The sequence below is a fragment of the Electrophorus electricus genome, chromosome 6 (assembly GCF_013358815.1).
Source record: "Electrophorus electricus isolate fEleEle1 chromosome 6, fEleEle1.pri, whole genome shotgun sequence".
Classification (NCBI taxonomy): domain Eukaryota; kingdom Metazoa; phylum Chordata; class Actinopteri; order Gymnotiformes; family Gymnotidae; genus Electrophorus; species Electrophorus electricus.
In genome coordinates, this window is record NC_049540.1 from 14,562,835 (window position 1) to 14,589,877 (window position 27,043).

The 27,043-nt window shown below is 39.7% G+C and overlaps 2 protein-coding genes across 5 annotated transcripts; one reads left to right on the forward strand and one right to left on the reverse strand.

The window, feature by feature from the left end:
• The first annotated feature begins 377 nt into the window (after positions 1-377).
• Positions 378-15,732, forward strand: LOC113586937 (interleukin-31 receptor subunit alpha). Of its 2 annotated transcripts, XM_027025366.2 has the most exons (16): positions 378-552; positions 700-750; positions 7,155-7,211; positions 7,543-7,651; positions 8,081-8,220; positions 8,456-8,598; positions 8,807-8,939; positions 10,383-10,471; positions 11,002-11,212; positions 11,720-11,899; positions 12,043-12,174; positions 12,351-12,503; positions 13,063-13,206; positions 14,205-14,298; positions 14,709-14,790; positions 15,025-15,732. In XM_027025366.2, exons 1-16 carry the CDS (start codon positions 519-521, stop codon positions 15,715-15,717), a joined length of 2,445 nt encoding a protein of 814 aa, XP_026881167.2. In that variant the 5' UTR covers positions 378-518; the 3' UTR covers positions 15,718-15,732. The 2 variants fall into 2 exon arrangements, with proteins under 2 accessions (XP_026881167.2, XP_026881168.2); XM_027025367.2 differs by lacking the exons at positions 378-552; positions 7,543-7,651 and having other exon boundaries at positions 723-750.
• A 233-nt stretch (positions 15,733-15,965) lies between these two features.
• On the reverse strand, positions 15,966-26,230 carry srek1 (splicing regulatory glutamine/lysine-rich protein 1). Of its 3 annotated transcripts, XM_027025379.2 has the most exons (13): positions 24,964-25,052; positions 23,381-23,791; positions 22,602-22,730; positions 22,119-22,234; positions 21,730-21,894; positions 21,115-21,293; positions 19,850-19,980; positions 19,601-19,712; positions 19,381-19,491; positions 18,979-19,137; positions 18,615-18,686; positions 18,406-18,532; positions 15,966-17,163 (listed from the first exon to the last, which is right to left on the reverse strand). In XM_027025379.2, exons 3-13 carry the CDS (start codon positions 22,630-22,632, stop codon positions 17,023-17,025), a joined length of 1,344 nt encoding a protein of 447 aa, XP_026881180.2. In that variant the 5' UTR covers positions 22,633-22,730; positions 23,381-23,791; positions 24,964-25,052; the 3' UTR covers positions 15,966-17,022. The 3 variants fall into 3 exon arrangements, with proteins under 3 accessions (XP_026881180.2, XP_026881177.2, XP_026881176.2); XM_027025376.2 differs by lacking the exons at positions 22,602-22,730; positions 23,381-23,791 and adding an exon at positions 25,972-26,230 and having other exon boundaries at positions 19,012-19,137; positions 24,964-25,097; XM_027025375.2 differs by lacking the exons at positions 22,602-22,730; positions 23,381-23,791 and adding an exon at positions 25,972-26,230 and having other exon boundaries at positions 24,964-25,097.
• Positions 26,231-27,043: the final 813 nt, after the last annotated feature.

Genomic DNA, 27,043 nt, shown 5'->3' on the forward strand with positions numbered 1-27,043 from the left:
ACCTTCCATTATACAAACAGATTTCTGTCTGATTATGTAACGTGCATTATGATAGTGCATAGAATTTCCGATGTATATAACCTTTCTTTTTTAATTTTTAATTTTTAATTCTCATTGTAAGAAAATAAAGATCGGTATCGATACTGCTATCAGGATGCTATCCTTGGTACATAATGCAGTCAAAACATTGCGCTGTATCGTCCGTCCCTACTGTACCTGCGTTGATAGACAAATCCGCTCCTCGAAACACTGCGAATGACGCAGAAGATACGCTTTCAAGAGTCGTGACGGGAAGTTCTCCAGGGTGTTTTCAAAATAGTCATGAAACGGGGCCAGAGTTTAATTAACTAGTAAAGGGTTGTACCCTTGACGTTAGGTGTCTCAAAACTGTCCAAAAGTGGGTGGCTTATTCTGTTGACGTGCGGGAAAGTATGGGAACGGATTTCCCCTCTAACTCGCTGTTCTCTGATAGTAGGCTGTTTGACCTCAAATGAGACGTCGCTTCTAAACGAACAAAAATGTGTGTTCGCACAACGGTCTCCATTTCTTATGGTGCGTTTGCCATTTCAATTAACATTATTATTTTCATAGAGCAGTGAACTCAGACTTCAGCAATGCTGCTCCTGCTCAATATTAAATGTTTTAATGATGATTTATTAGCTGACTTGTAACTATTGATTTTGAAAAATATTTCTATAGTAATCCTGATTGGATGGACCTGGTCATTAACTGTCCTTTACGTTTCGGCAGGTAAGTTCAATGTAGTAGTTAGGCTAATATAGACTAGGTTAAGTCTAAACGTGGGTAAATGGCTAAGTCATGTTTCTACATATTTAATTGTTTTGTTTCCGCAAAATAAACTGTTATAGCTATAGACATACGTTGCATCATTAATACTTATTTTGACCTAATATTTAACTATTATAAGTAATAATATTTAATACGTTATAACTAGTTTTCCGAGTTGTTTCAACACAAGGTAACAAAACTTCATCAAAAGAAAAAAATTCTTCGAAACACTATTTCGGTTTCACAGTACTCTTTTGGGTACGGTCAAACCTGGGTGTTCTGTTAATGAAACTAGAGAATATAGTGGGAGTATATATAGGTAGGTAGCACATGCGTGTGTGACCAGAGAAGTTGAAATTTTTATTTAATAGCTTTGAGTTGTCATCTTATTACATAAGTTTCATAAATTTTCTGTTTTCTGTTTTAGAGAAGTAAAGCTGAAAAAATAGCTTATACACAGTGGTGCTTGAAAGTTTGTGAACTCTTTAGAAGTTTCTATATTTGTGCATAAATTTACCCATCATCAGATTGTCACGCAAGTCCTAAAAGTAGATAAAGCCAATCAAATCAAACAATGAGACAAAAATTATTTATTGAGGGAAATGATCCAAAATAACATATCTGTGAGTAGCAAAAGTATGTGAACCTTTAGGATTATCAGATCATTTGAAGATGAAATTTGAGTGAGGTGTTGTCGATCAATGGGATGTCTAAAGAACAGGGATCTAGCAAAGTCCTTGTCCTGTACCTGGAGGAGTTGGTTAAATGTTTTTTTTTTGTTAAAGTAATCCTTTGCTTCTATCCCTCATTTCATCCTTACTTTTTTTTCATTCCTCAATTTTCATCCAATTGACTTCAATTCATTTTTCACTGCTTTCTAACTCCTATGCCTTAAATTCCATAACCACCAGCTTTAGTATACCTAGTAAGACTACTCTAATATAACTACACATCAATTTTTCTCCACTCTTTCTTTATTTTTCCTTTTTCATACCACCATCCTCCTATTGGAATCTATTGACTTTGATACTCATTCAGTTTTAAAGTTAAAAGCACTAAATTTTTATACTAATTGATCTACTAGGCCCAATCACCAAACAGCACTTCATCCTTATCCTTCATCTAATCACCCCTTCTGTTCTTTCATTCATCCCTCCATAGGAACCCATCGATTTTATAACTCCTTTCATTTGTAATGTAACTGTATTACAATTTAGAAGTTCTCAATTTCTGACATGAAATTTCATATCTTCCCTTCATAATTTTAAATAAACTGATTGTCAGTTAACATAGTAATTGCTTTCGTGTTGTTTGCCAAATCAAAGTTTGTTCAAAGTAGTTTTTATTTATTTACTTACCTAGTGGCATGAAAACCAATATGGTAGTCAAGATAGGGACTTATGAAGGCATGGTCTGTTTGTATGTTTCATTCTGAGTAGTGGACAGAACATAATGTTAATCAGGTAATAAAAATGCAATTTGGGGGAAGATTAACTGTAGTGACTAATATTTTCTGGTAGGGCTGAAAAATGTACAGAAACAATACCTTTTTGTAACGCATTTGCAGGGACGAGGCAAGAAGCAGAATGCAAATGCAGGAGGTTCTTTAATAAACGAGGGAAACTAAACAAGGGAAGCAAATAAAACAGGGGAAAACACTAGGTTAAGGCAAAGTAACACACAAACTAAGCAAACAAATAAAACAATGACAATAATGACTCCACACATGACCAAATTTAGCAAAATAACCGATAACATGGGCAACCAACTAACTAGTTTTGAAAACTAACAACATGATCAAGGGCCTCATGCCTCACGTGTGACTAGAGCCATTCTTAAAGAGGACATATTATACTCCTTTTCAGTGTTCATAATTTTATTTTGTGGTCTATGTAGCATGTTAATGTTAAATGGTCTTTTCGTAGTTGTTAAATGCATCTTTGTTTATCGTGTTTGTTTAATGTTGACCATGTTGTGTTCGTGTTTATCGTTTGTAATACGTAAGTGCCGCTCTTGTCTTTTGTTTTGTGTAATTAAATGTTCATCCATGCCAAGAGAGTCTGTGCGTCCTGTTCCATGCCCTGCGACACTCGGGCCACCATGTTACAGGTATAAGTTGACTGTCAAGTCTTTAGTGCAGAATTTTAATTTAGTCTCATTATTAAAGGTGTTGTGTGTTGTGTTGACATGCCACTAGACAGAGAGAGAGGGTGGGGAGGGCACAGTGAGGTCTCCCAGGATATTGTACACTTCCCTGTAGCCTGTAAACTAGTCAAAAAAATTGTGTTAAATATTGTTGAAAGGAGAGGATGATTGTGTGAATGCATTTGAGCTGGGTCTGTCTCCTTCAGTTTATTAGCATTTTTAGAGTGTTATCGTCTTTGTGTAGGTCTGTCATTTGTTATCCCCCCTCCCATTACGTTTGTGCTGGTTCTCGATCTTTTTGTTCCAATGCTACATTATTGTAAAAATAATAATAACCCATACATTGATTACAGAAAAACATCTGAAGGATAGAACAGAAACACTACATGCAGCTAAATACAACTAAAACCTCAGCTAGATGAGATGACAGCTGTATTATAGCATTCATGCAATTCTACTGCTTCCAGCTGTCTAGTCCCTTACCCTTACATCAGTTACTGCCAGCTTATCAGACATTTCTCTATAAGGTTTTTCAAAAGGCTCATTATTTATTAGTGTTGGATCCGCACTGAAATAGTTTTGCAATAAATTCTAATTTTTTTTAATTATTTTTAAAATTGTCACTATGTAATTATAACTCTATTTAAGAGCTTGGTGACTTAGTCTTCATTTGAAGACCACCAGTGACTCAGCTGTATGGACAACCAGTGGAAGTTCATTCCGCCACCTGGGTGTCATGAGGTGTGTTTATGCATGTCGTCTTTGAGTCTTGAGGGATGGTGGCTTGAGTTGAGCAGTACTTGAGGCTTGAAGGCAGTGTGTTGCAGAACAGTTTGATTAGTGCCTTTAGGAATGTGGGAACTGGTTCAGTTATGGCTTTGTAGGCAAGTGTCAGTGCTTTGAATCTGATGTGAGCTGCTCCAGGGAGCCAGTGGAGGGAATGTTGCAGTGGTGCGAAGTGAGAGAACATCAGGAGGTTGAAAACAATCTGTGCAGCTGCTAGCTTTCTGGATGTGTTGCAGGGGTCTGATGGTTCAGAGGGGAGGGTCTGCCAGGAGCGAGATGCAGTAGTCCAGTCTTGAGGTGACAAGGTACTGAGCAAGCACCTGAGTGGAAGAGAAATGGTTTGATTTTTCTGATGTTGCTGAAGAGGAATGTCCAAGTCAAATTAGCAATATGAGGAGAGAATGATAGTTGGTTATCCAGTATTCATGAATGAAGAGATCTCTAGTGGGATCCAGAGAACAGGAGGACTTTGTGGTCAAACGCGTATCAGGACCAGTGACATCATGGTTGATGTAGTAATGTGCAGCTTCTCAGTAACAGCTACAGGTGTAGGTGTAGCTACAGGACTGTGCAGCTTTAAACCCAGACTGTATATTAGAGACAGATGGTTGTTTGTAAAGAGAACATTCAAGAGTTTTAGAAAGAAAAGGCAGAAGTGATGCTGGTTTGTAAATGCAGATGGCAAAGCTGTCAAGCTATAACCCTTGCTGTTTTGAAGGCCCTTGACCTTGTCCTGATGACAAGGAATCATTCCAGATGCAAGTGATGAAAGGGAGCAGGTCTTGCGATGGGGTCTGGAGCAATCTAGAAGACATGGAATCAAAAGGACAGTTGGTAGGGTTACAAATGTTTGGGTCCAGATCCCTAGTGAGCAAGGCAGTGCTGACATTTACTCTCTGGTCAGAAAGACCAAGACTCAAGAGGGAACCCATGCTCCTGAGCCAGAAGTGGGAACCCTTGTTCCTGAGTCAGTATATCATGATATTAAAGAAGCAGTGAGTAGCAATTTACATTGAGATTACAGATTACAACCAACTGAAAACCACTCCCTTCTCACTCTCTTTCCAAACCTATGGTGGCAGCCAATTGCCAAGGTACTTCCATATTTATGTCATCATCCATGCCCAGCATCAAGTATCCATAATATGTCAAATGATGATCTTACTTTAGAAAATGTACTTAGTTATTTAGTCTGTAAATCTATATGTTATAGATAAACCTATTTGTAATATGACAAATTTTATTGTTACTTGTTTCCACAAGAAAATACACGGAGGACCATAACACACCTTTATAATACATAGGGACTGTTTATTAGTCTTTTGTTTTGTTTTATCTAAATGTATTCAAGCCTGGTCATACCTGGGTACATCTACAAAGTATTAGCTAGCTACCTTTCATTACTTTATGAAAAGCCTGCATGTTTATATTTTATTTGTTTTGTTTAGTTGATCATGTTAAAAAACATGGTGAAATCTTTGCCACACATTTATGAAAGCTGAAACAATATAAAAGTGTTTTAAAAATACATCAAACTTGATGTGAACATTCCACTATATTACAATCACATCCATTCAGAAAAACAGTATCTCACGTGAATAGGCCTTTATTCTAACAGGCACTTAGGCTGACATAAATAAATAAAATGTTGAATGACATAACACATTGACTTCATGCATTGATTAATACTGATTAATTGGAAAACAATAAGGTTGAAAGGTGTCAATCAACAAGGGCCTCTAATGGCACCTCTGACCTCAGTCTCCACCCCACCGCCCGGTTCTAATTCTTACGAACTCCAGAACCATACTCAGCCCCTCACTGCCACGCCTACCTCTTCTTGCACACACTGCTCATCTGGTTCACCAGAATACTAGTACACACCTGATAACTATTTTCATCATTATTGGCCCCCTACTTAAGCGCACCCCCTCGTATTCACTTCGCAAAGTATTGCCAACCCTATGTTGCATACTGAGCATTCGAGGTGCATGTTTATCTTCCTGGTTTTCGACTCCTGCCTGTGTTTCAGACCTCGTCTCCTGCCTGATCCCTGGACACCTCCCAGACTTTGCCCTGTGTTATTGACCTCGGAGAGACCTGACAACGATTACCTGCCTAACTCCTCTAATCTGTTCAGTTTCACCAATAAAACCTCTTGCAATTGCATCCTGTCCATCGTGTGTGTGTGTGCAGTCGTAACACTAATTATCAAAAACTGCCACTAATAACATCATCAACAATAATAATAATAAGAAGAAGAATTACAACAATAATAACAGCAGTAATGATCGTTATAGTAATTATTCAATAACTTAGTGATAATACAAGATTAAAAAACAGGTACACAAAAAGAAAATAATATTAGTGTGTTTAACAATAGCTAACAGCTGTCTTATAGATTTGTCTGTGTGTCCGTGTGTTCATGCATGTGTGGGGGGTAATATGGGGTAATACTAAGTGTTGTCTTTGGTTATTCTTTTGAAATTGCTGGCTATTTGAGGAATCACTAGGGTTACTGAGTGCTGCCAGGATATGTGGATTTCAGGAGATTTGTTTTTGATAGATGCTGAGAGCTTGGCCACTGATATATGGTCTGCGAGTAAGTTTTTCCAGTGATAGGAATGTTTTTCCTTGATTTCCAGTTAACCACTTTAGATCAGTTTGGTTAGTGTAGTGTACTCTGTGAATTACTTTATATTGTACAAGGTTGTTGTTAGTCAAGTTAAATGTATTTTTTACAATGGGAGTAACTGTAAGGTTTTATTCCCATTATCTCATTGGCACAGAAAATTGTGGGTTAGGTTTGGGTATTTATACATTTCATTTATTCATTATTCATTTTGGATAAGAGTTTGAAGAATGAATATTGGTAAAATCTGAAATTGATGGTATATATATATATATATATATATATATATATATATATATATATATATATATATATATATATATATATATATATTCTTTGTCTTTGATTTTTGAACATATTTCCTGAAAATATTGTTGAAAGTAGGGGACTTCAAGGTTTTTTTTGTTCTTCAGTTAATTTTGGAAGGTAGATATTATTGAGAAATGCGTTGATATCTTCATAAATCTTTCAGAATACTTGATGCATCTCCTCTGGTATGGGCCTGATCTTTCTCTCCATGTCTTTACAAGCATTGTTTTTTCTTTGCTAGGTTTCATTAGATCCAATAAGAATTCCACTAAAAATTGTTTCTGTATTCAAAATACTGCCTCATTAGGTCACTCAAAATTGTCTGGCTTGTTTTATCGACATTTTTCACAGTATGGTGTGATCTCCTCTAGTGTGTACATAAATGTGGATTAATAATGTTGTTCCTTGTATCATTGAAAGGTGTAAACTAGTTAACAATGGATTAAGATGTGTGGATCATTTGACCCCTTGTTGTTGTCTTGTTATTTTCTAGTGTTGTGCACATGCAATAACAAAAGCTTATGTGAGAAACAGTGCAGCGCCACTGAAGGTAAGAAGGCTGCTTATTGAAAACACCTTGCACATCCTCCTTTGATTTCATTGGGCGTTTAAATGTGCTGAAAATACCCTATTCTATTGTATTTATGGTAAAAATATTTTTCCCTTTAAAAGCATAGCACATATGATATTGCATTAATGTCTAGAATTGTATAATCCTTAAAGCCTGCTATCAGAGGTTGACTTAGTGCTGATCTGATTTGGGCAAAAACCCTATTAGCAAAGAACAGTATACTTTTATCATTTTTGTATTTGCATAAATCAGTCCACATTTCAATAAATTAAATGTCTTAGTATATGTATGTCACTATTAATCCCTGAAGCAAATAAATTGAAATGCTCACCGAGGGTTCTGGGGGAGTCAACAGTCATGGACTACACCTGCCAGTGGAATGTTGAGGGATACAGCGAATATGTTTTCTTAATAGAGCAGTAAGTTGTTATTAGTACAGCAGTCAATTTATATTTACATCTTGAAAATTGGCACATTAAAAACTTTATGGACAAACATCCTTGGAGCTCTTTGGTTTATGTTGTACTGAAGGGCTCAGTTTGGACACATTGTGTAGGGGTGGGTGGGTGCTTTGAACTGGTTTTTATGAGAGGCTATCTTGAGTTCTCATTTGTTTTTCTATTACCATGTGTCTGTTTAGCTAGTTTGTCAGGCACTAAATGCGTTTGAAAATGGAGGGAAATATTTGCAGTTTACACAGAGCCTTTCAGCTTTTTTGCACAGTTTAGCTCTTTATCACAAATTTCTTCACATTTTCAAGATTGTTGGTGTCTTTTTCATGCTTGATGAGTCACTGTTTGCTGCATCAACTGTGAAACATTGTAATAGAAATTTCTTTTCTGTTTCAGGAGGTCATGTATGGAAAAAAAAAAGTCAGATTCATTTTCTCTGAGACCTAAAAGAAATGTGACTATATATGCCATAGCTGAGAGTGATGATCACAAAAGATGCATCATCACAAAGTTCAGCAGTTCTCCTGAACTAATGAGTAAACTCCTTTTTTTCGTAGAATTAGTAGAATTAACTAATGAATTTTCCTCAGTTTGGACAGAGCACTCTCCACCATTTCACTGCGAGTTATACTGTGTATGACTATGTATGTGACGAATAAACCAAACTTGAACTTGAATAGGATATGAATAAAATATTATATAAAACTATATAGTACTTGTGTTTTCCAGTTTTATCTTCATTATTCTAATTTTTGGTTTCTTGTATTTCAGTACATTGTGAGCCACCTAAAAATGTGCATTTTCAGCGAAGTTCTGGCCAAATGAGGGTTACAGCTGAGTGGGATAACAAAGTTAGTCATTTAGAGCGCTATTCTCTGAAATACAAGGAGACCAACACCACAAAGTGGAAAGTGGTAATTATAATGCTTACATACACCTATGAGTTGAGAGTGCTAGTCTAAAATCTGTTTTGTGATTTACATCAGCAAGAGACAACCCTACTCCTGCATAAACACTGTGGATAATGATATGAAAAGTCGAATCTGGTAGGATGGATTTGTGAGTGACGCTTTGATTTCTTCTGTGTTTGAATACTTTGTCAGCCACTTCCTTATACCGTAGGTGCAGTTGCAGAACAGCAAGGACTATGTTGTGTGGAATCTTACTTCCTCTGTGTCCTATGAGATGCAACTACAGTGTCTCACTAGAGAATGTCCTCACTGTCCCCCGGGTGAGGTCATCAGAGTTCCACAAGGTGAGGTTATTGCTATCGAACTCATTCCAAAATTATTCCACAACACTGTACAAGCTTTCAAGTGAAAATTATCTCAATTAATAATCTTAATATATTTATTAAACTTTGTCACTTATAATACACTGTATGGACAAACGGATTGGGACACCTACATATTACACCTACAGGAGCTTTTATGACATCCCATTCTAAATCCATATGCATTCATATGGAGTTGGTCATGGCTCTGTGAGGTCCAGTCAACAAACAAAACACACGAAGGCAAACAGGGGAAGCAGGCTATGAAACACAAAGACATGGAGTACAAAGAAACACAACCACTTGACTAAACATGCAATGAACAGCAAAGACACTGGGAACACGACAAGGTTTAAATACATGAATTTAACAAGGTAGAAACAAGGGACAGGTGTAAGCAATCAAAGGAGAGGTGGAGAAAACGAAACTATGGCATGGAACTAAAATACACAAGACAGGGAAAACACAGAACATGGAAGCTGGGAGGGACTAATCGTGACAGAAGCATAGAATTTGTTCAAAATATCTTGGTATGCTGAATCTTAAGATTTCCCTTCACTGGAACTAAGGGATCTAATCCAACCCATGAAAAAGAACCAAATAGCATTATCCATCCTCCACCAAACTTTACAGTTGGCCCAATGCAGTCAAGCAGGTAATGTTCTCCTGGCATTTGCCAAACCCAGACTCATCCATCAGACTGGCAGATAGAGAAATGTGATTCATCACTCCACAGAACACGCTTCCACTGCTCCAGAGGCTAGTGGGGGCGTGCTTTACACTACTCAATCCAATGCTTGGCATTGTGCTTGGTGATGTAAGGTTTACATGCAGTTGTTTGGCCATGGAAACCCATGCCATGAAGCTCTCAGTGCAGTGTTTATGTTGATGTTAACACCAGAGGAGCTTTGGAACTTATTGAGTCAGAGAGACCTTTACACACTATGCACCTCCGCACTAGGTGACCCCACTCTGTAACTTTATGTGGTCTTTATGTGGAGTTGCTGTGGTTCCTAATCGCTTCTACTTTTCAATATCACCACTTACAGTTGATTGTAAAATATCTCAGAGGGAAGCAATTTCATGAACTGACTTGTTTCAATGATGGAATCATATTACAGTACCACACTCAAATGCTGTGAGCTGTTTAGAATCACCCATTCCACAAATGTGTGGAAAGGCAGACTGCATGGCTTGGCACTTGATTTTATACACTTGATTCTATGGGGTTTGGCTGAATGAAACTCCTGAATTCAATGACTAAGAGGTGTATCCCAATACATTTGTCCATATAATGTATATCTAGAGTGATTAACACTGAAAACACTTTGAATCAAACACATTTACTGAATACTTTCTGATTGTTTAATAGAATATATTGTTGGAGGATACTTGAGCTTAACTTCTTTCTTGTTCTCAAAACAGAATTGTTAGGCACACCAGACATAAAAGAAGTCCCAGGTCAGTCTCATTTCATCCATTCTGGACAGAGGATAGTAATCATAACGTGGGAGGTACTTATATATCTTCACTCTCCTCTATTTCTTTTTCACCTGCTTCGATTTTTGCTTGCATGAGACTTTCTTTCCCATAGAATTGCTTCTGAGTGTGGTTTTCATAGTCCCTGCAGCATTTGATTCAGAACTGACCATTTTAAATGAATCCTTCCAAAATTTTTCATTCCCTCCCTCCTGAGCTATTTTGTTCTGTTTTTTGTTTATATTTAACATTTTGGCAAATGCTTGCATATTCGGGTGAAATAACCTCTTTATTCAATTTGCAAGTCATTCATTGTCATTCAAATATAATGTGATAGTGGTGAAGATGTATTCCTTAGCAAAACCTCCACCTTGTTTACACCCTCAAGACCCTGCATCACTGTTTATTTATGGCTGTAAATTTCCTAGGTTTAAATCGTAAAGTAGTAATTTTGGGGAGTTCCCACTTTCTCTGACCACTATGAAAATGTATACATTCCGCACATAACCTTTCCTGCTGTTATAGACAGCTGATTATGGTTTTAATACCTGCTTCCTATTTTCAGTATGTGGACAGGGAGGCAGTGGAAAGTTATAATGTAACAATTCAGAAGGCATCTGGAGAACCTGCCGTAATAAGCAGTTACTTTCTCCAATCTCCCACCGTCACTCTGGTTCTATGCTACTCTGCTTACAACATCAGCATCAGTGCCTTCAACAAAGCTGGCTCTTCACCTGCTGCACACGTACTTGTAGACGACATGGAAGATAAAAGTGGTATATGTTTCCCTCTTTCCACAGCCACTTTGTTAGAAACACATGGCTATATGGTTCTTACACTGAGTTGCCAAGGTATAGGCTACATTCACTGCATAGCTGGGCCTAAAGATACCAGAACAATTGTCTATACTCAGAAGATGACTGATGGTAACTTGTTTTGTTGGCTGTCATGTTTCTGGTGGCCCCTTTTGTGATACATAGCAAGTGTTGTCTGGATATATTATGCATATATATCTGCATGCATTTTATACAAGTGTATCCATTATTACAATGCTCATAACAGTATGCATTGCTAGTGTGTTTACAGTGCAAATGAATATTAAATGCATTCAGCTAACACTTGCCCATTGGTCTTAATCATTAAAGCAGTTATGCCTAATAAAATTATTCTGTGTCTATTCAGGCTCATAAAATTAATATTTGGCTCAAATTCAGGCAGTGCCAAAACCACAGAAAGGTGTACCAGCAAGCATAAAATCTATGAAATGTGTTTGGTATCTGCAGACTGGGGTGTAGCGTTTAATGTTACCATGAACAGCAATGACAGCTTCAACCTTTCATGGAACAGCTCGCTGTCAGAAAAGTATCACTGCTATTTGGTAGAATGGTGGGAGATGGGAGAAAAACCCAAATACATGTCCTTCTATCAGAAGAAGAGCTACCATGAAGTCAGAACTGAGAATGGTACATGGTCTTCCTCCTTCTGCTTCATCTAATCCTCATTTAAAGATTATTTATCCTTCTTATGTAGTGCACTGAATTGTGTTGCCTCTGCTGAACTGTGCCCTCACCTGTCTCTCATGCATTTTCATTTGTGTGGTTTGCAGCATTATTTCAGCCATATAAGAGATACCACTTTTTGCTGCATGTCAGGCCATATAAAGACACCTGCAACCTGAAGGACGCCAACAACAGTGAGCACACCTATGGCAGGACCCAGGCCTACCTCTTGGAAGGAAGTCAGTTCCATTTCATATATGCCATGACCATGACCTATCCTACTCACACACTCTGTAGTTGAAGTGAAATGAACATTGTATTGTATTATGGTTGCATAATGTCAGTACATTGCAATAGTGATGCGTGGCCACCCTGAGTTGACTTACCCTGATTTATTCACATTGTCTTTTGTCAGCACCGTCTGCTGCTCCTGGGAATGTCAGCATCTATAACATTACCCACAGTTCCTTTGTGATTACATGGAATCCAGTGTCTGAGGTGGACCTGCGTGGTTTCTTGCAAGGCTACATTATTCGATACATCAATGTGCCTGACCAGAGTGGAAAACGTGAGTGCAATTTTACAAGGCACTGTAAAATTCCGTTCTGATCTGTTGCAGCATATTAACATGAATAAGTATGAATAAAAAGGTGTCATGTCAGTCTGGTGTGGTCCCCCATATAGTGGTAAACAACTTAATTTACTTTTTGCTAACATTTAACAAGTTTTTACAAATTTCTGATAATGTGCTAGAGTACAGAGCTAAAAGAACAGAATCTATGCTTCTCTTTAAATATTTATTCAGTACAGCGTACAGAATATTCAGCAATTACACTTTGGTCAGGGTGATGTACCATCTGTGACCTTGACTGTGATGCTCTTGTGCTTTGGTGTTATTTTGCACTTTTGGAAGCTTATTCAAATTCTGTCAGGAATTATAAGATTTCCTGCTTAGCCCTCCTCTTTCTTCAAATACATTCCCCTCTTTCTTTTAAACTTTCACCCACTGTGGTTTGAAACAACAATGTCATTAGTAACAATGAACAGGCTATCCATCTGTTATTATAAAGTATTTTTGCCTGAACATGATGTTCAGTGATATTTTCCCAACTTCTTTTTCTTTTTAGATGTCACAGTGGAACCCAGTGTGAGCAGCTACAAGTTGCTGAATCTGAAAAGCAGAACTATGTACAGTGTGCAGCTATCTGCATACACAGCTGCAGGAGAGGGTCTAAGCAATGAGCCTTTGCACATCGACACAAAGCCCCTGGGTGTGTTCTTAATCTTTTAGGGTCTACCCACCAATTACCACATTTCCCAAAACTGGTTCTCAGAACTAAAACTCTAACCAGACCTGATCCAGTGATCCAAATTGCAGTTCCTTCTGCCTTCTGGAGGAAACTCATGCTGAGTCTCCCTCCTTTGTCACTCAGCAATGTCAAGGCCTATCTATACTGAAAAAGTGTGACAAGGGCGGCAGAGAGGAAGCGAGAGGCGAAGTTCCATTAACAAGTTCTTTCCGAGTAGCGTTTCCGAGTCTAGTGGATCCTTAGGAGCGGAGTAGCATCTCTCCAGTAGGCTCGCGTAGTTCAACTACTAATGTGCAGCGCCGTCCTTCCGAACCTGTGGGTGTATAAATACGTGTGCAGGTCAGTGAGATGCAGGTGTACCCTGTCAGAAGACAGGTGATTGTGAGCGAGGAAAGTGCGTGACACGGTTCTGGTCCGGTAGGAGCGTGTCCCCCCCCTTTGGGTACCGATCTACCATGACAAATAGGAACTGGAAGGCACAACAGCCCTGATCTGCAAAAGGTGTCTTGCAAATTCTGTCCTGACTGATCACATTAGTAGGAAGGAGAAATAGCTTTCTTGCCTTCCAGTGAGATCATGGAGGCTTTAAGTTTGCTAACCCTGAATTGCAGGATGCATGACTGTACCAGGGAAAATTCACTGAATCTTCCATAGAGAATATAATCCTTCCTCTCAATCTTTATCTGATTCCTTGTCCTTCGATTTTTCATATAATTTACTGCTCTACAAACAAAGAAGCACAATGGATCGGTAAGGTTCAATGTCCCATTGTAGAAGAGGTTTCCTTGCCTCATTTATCATGCAGAATATCAGCTGGTGTTGAAAATGTGCCAGTGGTTTGTCAAGGCTTTTTTGTTGTTGTTCTTGTTAGAACAGTATTATTATTATATATTACACATCAGCAAAAATGGTCAGCCAACTGTCAGCAAATATTGTAACTGAACGTCTATCTTTTCTAGATTCTATGTCTATGGATGGAATGTTGGCAGGAGTCATTGGGGGGATAATCACTTTATTACTGGCTGTTCATTTCTGTTGTCGATTTCTGCAGAGGTAAAGTCTCATTTGGCTCTGAGAAATAATTTTAGTATACAGTTTAGGGGACCTATTATGCTGATTTTCAATGTTCATAATTTTATTTTTGGGATTTACAAGAATAGATTTACATGCTTAAATATTCTAAAAACATTACTTTTCTCATACTGTAAATCTCACCCTCTGTCTGAAATGCTCTGTCAGAGCTCTGTTGTCTTTCAGCCCCACTGCTGATTGGTCAGAACATAGATCTGATTAGTCAGAGGGCCCCACTATGTTCTGAATGGTCAACCATCAGAGCAGTTCCACTCCTACATGTTCCACCCATCCAACACTACAAGAAAGGGAAAAATACACAACATAACAGGTCCCCTTTAAATGTAAAATCACTGTCTGCTTTAAATATCAAACACATCTCTATTACCCAGATCCAAGAACTGGTTATGGCCAAGTGTACCAAATCCTTGTAAAAGCAATGCTGTGCAGAAAATTGATGGAGGGCAGGAACTGGTAAGTGTTTAGGACCAAATGTATTATATTGTAAAATGAGGTTTAATGTATATAGTTTCAGAAACCATCCTAGTTAAAATGGCTTGCATTCATAGATTATTGTCCATAGTGCTTTGACTATGAAGCATTTTGAGCTGTTATCTGTGTATGAAAGGTGCCATAATAAAAATAACAGTATATTATTATTATTATTACGTTCTGGAGGTTATATATAGATTCTCTGATCTTCTTCAGGAGATGCTGGAGCCCCTACACTGGCAGAATCTTGAGGGGACTGAGACGAGTGTGTGTGTAGTGGAGGGGACTGAGGCGAGTCTGTGTGTAGCAGATAGGACTGAGGCGAGTCTGTGTGTAGCAGATAGGACTGAGGCGAGTCTGTGTGTAGCAGATAGGACTGAGGCGAGTCTGTGTGTAGCAGATAGGACTGAGGCGAGTCTGTGTGTAGCAGATAGGACTGAGGCGAGTCTGTGTGTAGTGGAGTTCAAGGAATGTCCGGCCACCTGTCCTTCCCTCACTCCTCGGGACTTTTTGAAGGCTACTCTTATCCCGGTCATAGTTACTGAGAGCACTGATGACACCCTCATAGGTGAACCCACCGAGCCACATGCAGCGTCAACCATCACAGACTCCACAGCTAATGAGGTCTTTCCCATAGATGGTAACACAGAAGGTTCTGCACTGACCCCTCCCACTGATGCCATTAACACGATGAACACCTCAAATACAAGAGGAACAGATGATGTCTTAACAGTGAAGCCCAATGTACCCATTGTGAGTGACTACACTACCATGGAGCTATTCCAGCAGATTTCCAGAATTGCAGTTCAGAGCACTGTCAATAAAATAGGCTGCTCAGAGACAGCTCCTTCAAATCCGGAGGACTACATGCACCAGGCACTCACTTACACAGAGGACCTGCAACAATGAAAGGAGCTTCTGACAGTGGAGACAATAGCATTGCGAAATATATGCTGTAATATTATTTTAAAATCCATTTTCAGAATCATTGCCTGTTTTGTTTTTTTTAACTATAGAAAATTTTTACTTGAGGTATAGTCTCTATTTATATTCGGTAGGGCAATTCTAAATCAATTAGACGTACAGTTTGCTTTCAAAAGTAGGCAAAACACATCCACGCCACACTTCACAAAACAGTCAGAATTCAGGAAGCTTGATGTAATTCAGTTCAAGAGATTTTAATGTTAGTTCCCACCGTCATACACGCATGTTTAACCAAATCACAAAATCTAACAAAAATGGTAATAGAAAAAAATAAATAACATTCAGAAGTGTCTAATGTTCACTAACTTAAATGAGACAATCCATCAACCCAAACATTTCAGAAGTTTACAGTAAGTCTTCACTAATCAATCAATGTAGCTTTTGAGACACTGCATTAAAAGATTTGCATATAGTTCATCATATATAAAAATTAAAATACCACACTACTTTAAATGTGATGATACAGCTCAATAACTAACACTTTTTGTACAGAAATATAAGGAAATGTACCATACATCTTATGCCTACTCGTTAGTTTACACAAAAATATTTTTTTAAAAATACAACTAAAAACTGAGCACTTACAAGGTTTTTAGTGACTTTTTTAGACAAATGGATTAGATATATATTTCTTTTCCATAATTATACTTTAACATTTTTTGTAGTAACCATCTTTTTCCAGGCACTTTTTACATGCTATGTGTGTTTTTCACATATTTCCCTTGAAGTCCCATTGTTGTGAGGGTCAAACTGTATCTTGAAGAAAGTGTTTCTTAAAGATATAAAAAGAAATGTATATATATATGAAATAGAAACAATACATACATAACTACATACAGGTGCATCTTTCCAATATAGCTTTCACACAAGGATCTGTCCAAAAGCTATTCTTCATCAGGTCCATATTCCTTATAAACATATGACCAGCAGGAGACTGATGGCCACAGAAAATGCCTTGTAAAATATTCTGGTACGGAATATTGCTGCATAACCAATAGAAGCTGAAGAAAAGAAAAGAAACAAAAACAAACAAACAAACAAACAAAAAACAACAACAACAACAAAAAAAAAAAACACCTTTGAGGGGCAACCTAGAAATGTAACATACATTACACTTCTTTAACTCCAGTTGACAAAGTGTTAAGATCGACCACCCCCAATCCCTGCCACAATGATGCAGAAAAGAGTCCCAGCAGCTGTTGGATCAGCTTGATCTGGGGTTGGGCACAGTCACTCCTCCTCCTCTCCGTGCGTGCTGCTGTAGCTGCCGTTGAGGTGGGCATGGGGAGACAGGTCTTCACTAGCACCACAACTGGAGACCTCGCCATTGCTCTCGTAGCCCGGCTCCTGCTGCTCATACGCTTTCCCCTGCTGGTATGACAAAACACACATGCACACAAGTTTGAGTTCTTACAGTGTCGTGCCTCATATGACATGCAACAATATTTCTGTGGCTCTGGAGATAAAAAGCATGGATAGCAGTTGTGTGTTGGAAGGCATAGTCCTCTAAATTACCTGTACAAGTTCCACGGCACATGTAAAGTGCCTTCTGCAAAGTACCCGTTCTTTGCTTTTTGGAGTATTTACTTTTACTAAGTGTGGCTAAAGCTGTTAACTAAACATGTCACATGATGCCGAAGGTCAAAATAAAATTTGGTTTGATTCAGAATAAGAGATGCAGACAAGCCCTGGAGTGCAGTCCTTATATAACCCAGGCATGAAAATGTGAGGAGTACAAAAGTTCAGGAAACCCAACTTGCTGTGAGTAAGTCTGAAGGCATCCTCACCGGGCAGAATTTTGCTGATTTGAACATGAAAATGAAACATTGTGGTGCACATAAACCACACAGAAGGGAAAAAAAACCCCTCCATGTTCAGGCAAGCAAAAAGGCTTTAGAAATAAGGTTACCAAATAGATATAGAGATATAGACAAGATATAGATATTTTCTTTTCCAATAAATTACACAGTGTGAGGCAAACTGCCATTTTTACTGAAGACCGTTTGGCGACTAATTCATGAAAAAAGAAGGTTCTAGACATGGTTAAAAAAAAACAAACACACCCTGTAACACTACACTCATCTGCTGTTCACTGGACAAACCGGTGATGTTACAAAAGCATCATGAACAGTATGAATCTGCCTTAGATAAACTGCCAAGGCACGGAATTATACATCAGAGGGACGTCACTGCTGATCAATTTATACACTGTGGAACTGTAGAAACATACACTGTAGAACTGTTACACTGTAAACACATGGCTCTTGGCTGCAGTTTCACAGCATATATTAATTTATGTATACTGGACAAAATCACACTGTAATCTCTAGAACCAAAGCCTCAATCAGACTCAGTATATTGCTACATGCCAAATATTCCCAATAAACAGATTATACCAACTACAGTAAATGCTGAGGTAAAATTTAACAATTTACAGGTGTTACACTGATTTAAGATACAATAGATTTAACTCTGTCTTCTGGTTCTTGAGAGCATGATTACCTTTAAGTCAAAGATTATCTTTAAGTCCAGTGTAATAGACGTTACTGTTAGTTACAAGGAAAAAGCTTAAACAGGCCCTCATGTTTAAGTGTGTATGTGTGTTAGACTCACCTGGGTGGTCTTGGCCTTGCGCTCCCGCTGGTCCGAGTCTCTGGTGCTCCGCCTCCTGGAAGCGGAGCTATCCCTCCACTCCTTGCTGCTGTCCCGCGTACGTGCTCGCCTTCTCTCCTTCCTGCCTCTTGGACACAGGAATAAAACACGTCAACACATCAGCGCAGACGGCTGGCTGTTAGTGACATCAAGGGTTATGCTGCCATCACCTCTTTGGTGAGGCAGACCTCGCTTTCCTCCTCGGTGTTCTGGACCGACTTCTGCTTCTCTTTCTATGTCCCCTGGAAAGAACACAGCACTCACACTTATTATACAGTAGAAGCAAATGTTAAGTGAAGGGTGTTTGAACCCTTCAATGAAAACAATGTGCTTCTCAAAAAAAAAAGAAGAGATGCCAATATAAAACTCCGGCATGCTAAGAGAAAAAAAAATGTACAGAACATGTTGATAAAAGGGTGATCTACAACACATACACACAAAGCTTTTTAAAGAAGCAACTTATACAAAAACACTAATGAAAGCACGAGTCAGTGTGCAAATCAGATGGCAAGATGTGCTGCTGCCTAGGAGTACCGGGTGGCTTTTGGCAGCATGGCTCCTGCTGACCTGCTGGTGCTGCGCGATCTCGGAGAACGGCCGTAGCCTTTGAGGGGCGTTCTCCCTTTTTTCTCTCTTCTCCTGTCATCCTCATCTCTCCTCCTCATCTTCCCATCCCTCTCTTTTCGCCTGTCCCTAAGACACATAGAAATGTATTAAAGAATATTCTTACAAAATGTATATATAAAATCTTTGTGATTTTTTTTATTCACCATTCAGCCTAAAATAACATACAATATGTAGCATTACTGCTGTAAGTCAGAATGGAAACATCAAGGGCTTCAGCTGGGTTGACAGCAGTCCTCCCAGGTTTGTGAATGGGGCCAATGCAGTGGTTAAAAGATTTGACTGTGGTTGAAAGCAGTTGCTCGAGCTCACCTGGAGCGTGACCGCGTACGGCTGTGTCTCCTCTCCCTGGAGCGTGAACGTTTCTTGTGTGAGCTGCGAGAGTCGCTTGTCCGCTGCCGCGACCTTCCCGACAACCGGCCCCTTTGCCACAAAACCAAGTCAAACGTGACGCGTAGCGTTTCAGCACAGTGGGACAAGCTTTAGGGAACACGGCCAGAGCGAGACAGAGCCAAGGCGCAGCTGGGCTTACCGGTGTCTAGAGTGCGAGCGTTTCCGGCGTGAGTGGGAGCGCGAGCGCGAGCTGGACCGAGACCTCCTGGAGTGCCTGGATTTGCTGGAAGAGCGCTTGCTCTTGCTCTCCCCTACACCCGGTAACAATGCCGATGCACGCAGAAACATGGAGACAAAACACAATAGCAGGTTAGCATCCAGCAAGTGATGGTGGGCCCGGCAGCGAGTTGGCAGCTGAGGAGCTGTGGGGATGGCTGAGGGAGAGCACCTGGCTCAATAGCTGCAGCAATGGTGGACTGAGCCTCTCGAACTCTCTTCATCACATCCTCCAGCTCTTTGGCTGCAGCCTGAGGGGTCAGCTCAGGAGGTTTCACTATGGCATTGTTCGAATGGTTGATCCTGGAAGCATACATGATCCAAGCATTAACACTTAAGAGCCCGGGATTTTGTAGTGCACTCAAACAGCTGCGGCAGCCATTCTGAGTGCTCGAAAAGTGAACGCTTATGTTTGGTATAACACACACAAAAACATTTTTATCGTTTTAAAATGATTTTTTTTAACCATAACTCTTCTTCCCTCTGAGTTACATCAGCTGAAGTGCTTAGGCTAATTATTGCCATAGTAAAGCCTGATATGCTGGGGGGGGAAACAATTAAAACCTTTACATGTGCTTTCAAGGTAAATACTCTCAGAAACTTTTTTTACTCTTGAATATTAATTTCTGAACAATACCAAACAAACATGCACTAATAGAACTATAATAAATATATTTATTTATAGTTATTAATGATAATATATAACTGTAATAAAAGTCATGGATCAGTAAACATGGAGGATTTGTTAAAACTTACATCTCAATTTCAAAATGCTCAAAATAATTGTCACAGCAACTCTAATGTTAAAATAGACAGAGTCAAGTTATGTTAAATATATATACTTAATAATAAAGCACAAGATTATTCTTTCTTTACCGTCAGTCAGTTTCTGTCCACAACACTGCTGGTGGCTGGATATTTCTAGATATAAGCCTGCTCTCCACTTACACACCCGATGGCAGACACACAAACTCCACACCAGCACTGGTGTGTCTGACACATGCATATCAGCACAAGCCCCACTACCATGTCTGCGTCACTGCTGTGATGAATGATCAGTCAACCAAACAGCATCTGGACACCAGTGATTCTGTGGTCAGAAACTATGCAGTGATGATCTGGAGTAAAGGGTGGCTGGCCTGTTCTGCTTGGCAACATGTTGGCTATGCACAGATAATGTACACCAATGGCCATTGGCCATTGGAGTACAGGTGCAAGTCGGTAAGGAATACAGGTCAGTACGAGAGTGATGGACCTCAGGCCAGTGCACCACGCACCATGTCATCATACACATGCCATTGCCGAACCAAACACCCTCTGCTGTTCTTTATTAAAGTTCCCCTCATTGGGCATAAAGGACACGGACTCAGTGTGGTAGACCTCCAGTGTGGGAGACCTCGTCAGGTCAGGGAAAGAGCCAGCCGGGCAGCCACTCACTTCAAGGCCCTGTCCCCAAACATGACGCCGTTGAAGGCCAGCGCTCGAGCCACAGACTCCTGGTTGGCGAACTCCACAAAGGCGAAACGCGTGGGCTGCGTCTCATCACCTGCCATCCGTACGAACTTCACCTCGCCTACCTGCTTGAAGAACTCCATCAGCTGCTCGGCTGTGGTGGTCTGTGGGGGAAGGGCCATAGAAAGTCTCACACACGCACACACACACGTCACTTGAAGAGGAAGGTGCGCAAGGCACTCACACCAAATTTCTGGAATCAGAACATTAGGGACATAAGAAATAATTCCCTACTATGAGGAGAGCTTAACTACACACCTAGAAAACTTGGCTGATGAATAACCAAATAACAAATACACAAATGTAGACCTTTGCTCCTAGGATGACACTGCGTGCCCTGTACCAGACACTTCTCTAGACCTCTTTTCCACCGAGGTCAAAGCGACTAATTTTCTAATTTCTTAGTATCTAGTAAACAGAGCATAACCAGTAAATGTTAGCCTGATTTGGCTGACCAATCACATTTGTCATAGGCAAATCTAGGGAAATCTAAACTCCCTGTCCTCTCAGGGCTGAGAAGAGAGGGCTTGAGATGGATACCTGAGAGTTCAGGTTGCCAACGTAGACAGTCCTCCGGATCTCGTCAATTTTGGAAGGGTCCACGTTGCCCATGATGGGGGGCTGTGGGGGAGTGGCACTTACTGCCGCCACGGAGGTGTCCCGGCTAGGTGGCTGCGGGCCCCGCGCGGGCAGCGGCAGCCCCAGCTGCAAGCAAGGTCGCAGCAACCATTGAGCGTCAGTTAAAGTGAGGAGGCGGGGCCAACATGACTGCAAAAACTCTGCCTCCAGCTTCTGTTCTCAGAACATTAATTCTATCTTTATTGTTATTCACAGGTGCTCCCACATAGAAAAGTTCTCAATTCTTAACTGTTACTACAGTCTTTACTATATGTTATTTGTTCAAAATGTGGGGGCGAGCATTTCCTCACATTCTGGAGTTGAACAGGGCTTGGAATTGGCAGAAGTCCTCCACCGGGCATCAGGGTAGCCACTGGGGCAGCAGGTGCCAGGAGAGACAGAGCCTTGGCCTCCTCAGGGATCTTTCCTGCAGGGTGAGAGTGCTGGCGTTAGAGGGAGCCATGGAGAGCTTACACCACTTTCTCCCTTCTAAATGCACACAAGAAAGAAAAGGTCCAGAATACACATCTTAGATCTCTAACACCGAATAGTTATCAGTCCTTACATCCTGTCACTAGTCCAAGTTACTTGCTATTAACCATGTACAATTTACCAGCTTCAGCACAAGACTGTAAACATCTTTTTCACAAAACAAAACCAAAAAAAAGCTCTCATTCTCCTTTTCTTTCTCTCTCTCTCTCTCTCTCTCTCTCTCTCTCTCTCTCTCTCTTTTTTTTTTTTTAAAGATCAACACAAATGTAGAGAATGAGGGAACACTTTGTAGTATGGGTCACCTGTACTGGAAACATAATGGTCATGAACCATACGATATCAAGCATGGACGCTTTTCTCCCTGGGGCGATCGTGTCGCAGTGTTGGAAAGGGTGTGCAACACAAGACAACCGTTCATGTTGGCTGCATCACTAATAGCACACAGAACATCAGATACAGAAGAGAAGAACATTTTAGGTGCCTTTCAAAAGTCCCCTCCCCCCAAAAAGTGTATACCTATAAACTTGCCAGAAAAAAAAAAAAAAATCAAACTTTTTTTTTTTTTGTCCAAAAATATTATTCTGTCAGTCTTGGTAAAATAAGTATTTTATACATGCTTTAAGGTGTGACTGTCAGCTCTAGATTGGTGTTGGGTGGATTTAGCTGGATGAAGACTAGATGGATTTGAGCATAAGATAGTCCCATTCTAGGGAAAAAAAATAACTTAAAAAAGCATGATTTTCCTTAAATGAGCAACAATCATGTGCTTATCTGACGTTAATACAGGTAACACTGGTTGCTGTAACTTCCTTAGCCCTTGTCACAAAAATTATATTGCAAGACCTAGAGTTAAAGTGGTCCACTGTATGATAAATATACATTTCTGGGTACTGCACAGGATCCTTATGTCAAAGTGAATCCATGACCATATGCAGAAGCATGAGAAACAGACAGACATACAGACAGACAGAGAGAGGTAGAAAGAGAAAAAGAGAGAGAGTGAGAGAGAGAGAGAGAGAGAGAGAGAGAGAGAGAGCGAGCGAGAGACAGAGTTAAACGCCAGTCACAGCTGCCTGTGTACCGTTCAATCCCCCTTCATTACTGGACGCCAACCTGGACAGCACTGAGAGACACGCAAAAGAGTGCAACTGGATAGGGGGGAGGGGGGGCTGGAGACAGAAAACAAAAATAAAAACAAAATGGGGAAAAACAACACAATGAATATGCAACAGGCTCTTCTAAAAGTCAAACAACGGACAATGTCAGAGAAAAGAAAAGAAAAGAAAAAAGAAAAGAAAAGAAAAGAAAAGAAAAAAAAAAAAAGAAAAAAAAAAAAGAGACAAGGTGTCCATCTTGGAAGGTTCAGCAGCTACGCTCCTGGTCACAATCCCCCCTTGAAGGCAGCGTGGGCCCCAGCGGGTTTAGTGGCTTGGAAAACAAAGCCTTGTGTCAGGCTAGTGTAGTACTGTAACGCCTGGGCCACTCTAGTCATCTGATATGCACACATAATCAACACAGAAAAAACATACAGAAACCAAATTAATCAACGCAGTAAGCCATCCAGCAGCACGAAGTCACGAGGACAAGCAATTTTTTTCGGTAATTTTAGGGTCAGATTAGCTCAGTTAAGATACCAATATTCATTAGAAGCTTTTTATTTTAAAAAATGGACTGCAAAATTTGTTTTATTTGTTTTCAGAGATGAAAAATTAAGACAAACCAAAAAAAAAAGAGAGAGAAAGGAGACAGATGGTTAAGCAGTTCTTGTACTGCAGCCCTGAAATAACCCTTTTGCTAAGACAGATCTTTTCATGGCCGCAGTATGAACAACAGGACAGGCATCCTGGATTCCTGCAAGGAGCCTTCTCTTGTAATTCCACTTGCTATCAGGACTTGCACATCTGTTTGTTTGTTATTTCACTGAGCAAAGCCTTGCATATTTAACAAAATCAAGCAAAATCTTAGATGGTTTGGTAATGATAAGCCCCTCAATTATGTGTAGAAAGCAAAACATTCAGTAAAACTCAACACTGGTACATTTCACAACACTGGATCAGGAATTGTTACTCCAAGCAAGCGAGTTACTGGTAGAATAACAGAGGGCTTTGTACAAATATTGTTGTACCTACCAAAACAGATCTACAAAAAAAAAAATAGCACAATAAAATGTGTTTAGCATGCTCTCTTATTGCTAGTTTAAAACTAGTAGTCTTTGGTTGCTTAAACAATTCCTGATTCAGTCTTTAACCTGCCCATGACAGTTAATTTCATACAAAAACAGGTTTTACTAGGACTCCCAAGTTCAGCTACACAGAGCCACTTCAAGAACTCCTAATAGTAATCAGCAACGATGCATTTTTTAGTTACATCCCATTTAGCTGCCGATATAAGTCTCTACATTAAACAACACAAGCTACAGCAAACTGCTACAACCGATGGCTACACCAGCAAATAAGAGAGCATTTTGTTTCCGCACATAAGAAAGATGGTGCACATATGAGAAACAGTGACCCAAACAAGGCTAGGGCAGGCAGCCTCTGAAGGTCTATTCCAGGCAGCCTAGGAAGCCTCTCAAGAGGACTGTGTGCAAGCATATGTGACCCCTCCCCTCCACAAAAGAATCTGTCCGACTAGAACTGTGTATATAAGATAGAAGTTACTAACCTTCTGCGCACGGCACAACAATGAGAGCTCGGTCAATAAACACAGTGTTGGTTAAATGCTGGGCCACGCCAACACTGCTTGGCTCGCGGTACTTTATGTAACAGACTTTAGATGAGAAGGAAAGGGGTGTATTGCTGAAAGAGAAGCAATAGACGTTTCAGTCAAATATTTCTTGGAAGATTGACAAGTCTTACCACAGAATGCTCCTGAAAAGACACTTGTTTTAGCCAACATGCTGTTGGAGACGCATCTTATTAGATATTGGCTATAGCAGGCCAGGAGTCGCCCTGGAGTTTAATAAGGTCGTCTTTAAAGCTGTCTGTCTGACTACTTATTTAGTTTCTTTTTGCAATAAGGATTCGTATTCAGCAGCGTTGAATCCATTCGGAACAGTGCGATCTTTTCACTGACCCTGACTGAAATTTCCCCTCTTTAGGAGCACAAATACACCAGTAAACCTGTATCCGGAAAATGTGATCGTGCTGTAATAATCTCCATGCAATAGGGCAAACCGGATGTACTAACTTTACAGCTATTTGTGGATAACGCTATAGCTTTGTAACGCAAACCTGTGTTCGCTATACAAATTAACAGCAACGATCATAACTAGGCAACATGTTAAAGGTAGACACACTGATGTGAATGAGAGCGACTTCTAAAATGTCAAAAATGTAACCGAGTAGCAATGTACAAATGATGAAAATACTAGCTATCTAACAAGAAAAAGTCATCTAATTTCGCTGTTAGCTAACGCTAGCTAGTTAGCTAAGTTTGCGGGGCTGCTAGCGTGTTAGCGCCAGATAATGTGGGGATTGTTTTTTAGATATGCACTGGATAAATTAAACAGTTTTGAATGTTCTAGGATACAATCAAAAGCATTTAGCTAGCTACTGTAATCTATCCTGAACAAAGGTGAATTTCTGAACAGCTTCTTGGTAGAAAGCACTAACAGGGCCTAAACACCCTCGGTGTTTCTGGATTGACGTTGTCCCGCATGCATACACTTACTCAGGGGGGTAAAGCCTCAACTCTTCGATATCCCCGAGGAAGCCGAAGAGAGTTCTCATTTGTTCACTGTTAACAGATGCGGACAGATTTGTGATCTGAATAACAGCAGTGCCTAGTATTCCACTCATTGTATTAAATGTTTCTATAAAGACTTTATAAAATACAGATATATAGATCCAATCGCTCGTTGCTTGCTAGCTAGCTAGCTAACAAGCAATACTCCAGCCACCTCTAAAATTTCCAATCTTCAGTATAGCGGGGGTGGTGTACTTGGGTCCTGGCCATACTGTTTGACATTCACGCACCAGTGCCACCTTCAGTCTGGAGTGTTCGAAATAATAAAACTATATGCTTTATCCATTGCCTTGTTCTCGAAAATAGTCGAAATTACTTATTAAACTTGTGGAATACTATATCAATAAACGATAATTATCCATCATTTTCATATTATATAGAAAATAAAACTGATCTCTACTTTTATAGATACGTACGTTACTTATACTTAAATTGTTTATATTGTTGTTATATTGTTATATTGGTGTTAGTTGTTCGGTGTCAATCAGAGGAGAACATATTTCTTCAGACCATACAAAATGTCTATTTTAAGATGAGATGTGATATCCATCTCTGCCAAACAAGATACATTAACATTGAATTGCTACTCATACACATTACATGAGGTAAATCATTAATTATTAACTCACCATCATTTGAGAAGTTTAAAAAATGTTTTAGAGCATTGTTTTTGAACCAAGACTATCACCATTGTGCAGAATGATGTGGATGTTCAGGAGGATGTGTGTCTGTATGTGAGTGCAAATAGGTCCAAATATGCCAAAATATGTTATTACCTTTGTACATGTTTGGAAATGTGTATTTTAGTGAAGGTTGATCTAAAAGATTCAAACAAATTACTATGTTGCGGTTTGTCTATGAAAATTGAGACCCTCTGAATCATCAAACAGGTATCACTCATGTGTGTGTGGAGGTATGCAGGTATTTAGGTCTTTGAAAACATGAAATATTTAAATTGGGGAATATTTTGTAGCCCCAAGGCAACATAAAAATAATA

What these genes read in the sequence shown, in the direction of transcription:
- srek1 (XM_027025375.2), bottom strand. Translation starts at nt 26,099, where the DNA reads ATGAGTGGAATACTAGGCACTGCTGTTATTCAGATCACAAATCTGTCC. An exon ending in GCCCTGTTCAACTCCAGAAT is followed by an intron (nt 21,895 to 22,118) that starts GTGAGGAAATGC and finishes CCTTGCTTGCAG; the next exon opens with CTGGGGCTGCCGCTGCCCGC. An exon ending in ATGCTGCCAAAAGCCACCCG is followed by an intron (nt 18,687 to 18,978) that starts GTACTCCTAGGC and finishes TGTTCTTTCCAG; the next exon opens with GGGACATAGAAAGAGAAGCA.
- LOC113586937 (XM_027025366.2), top strand. Translation starts at nt 519, where the DNA reads ATGTGTGTTCGCACAACGGTCTCCATTTCTTATG. An exon ending in CAGTTCTCCTGAACTAATGA is followed by an intron (nt 8,221 to 8,455) that starts GTAAACTCCTTT and finishes CTTGTATTTCAG; the next exon opens with TACATTGTGAGCCACCTAAA. An exon ending in TGAAGTCAGAACTGAGAATG is followed by an intron (nt 11,900 to 12,042) that starts GTACATGGTCTT and finishes TGTGGTTTGCAG; the next exon opens with CATTATTTCAGCCATATAAG.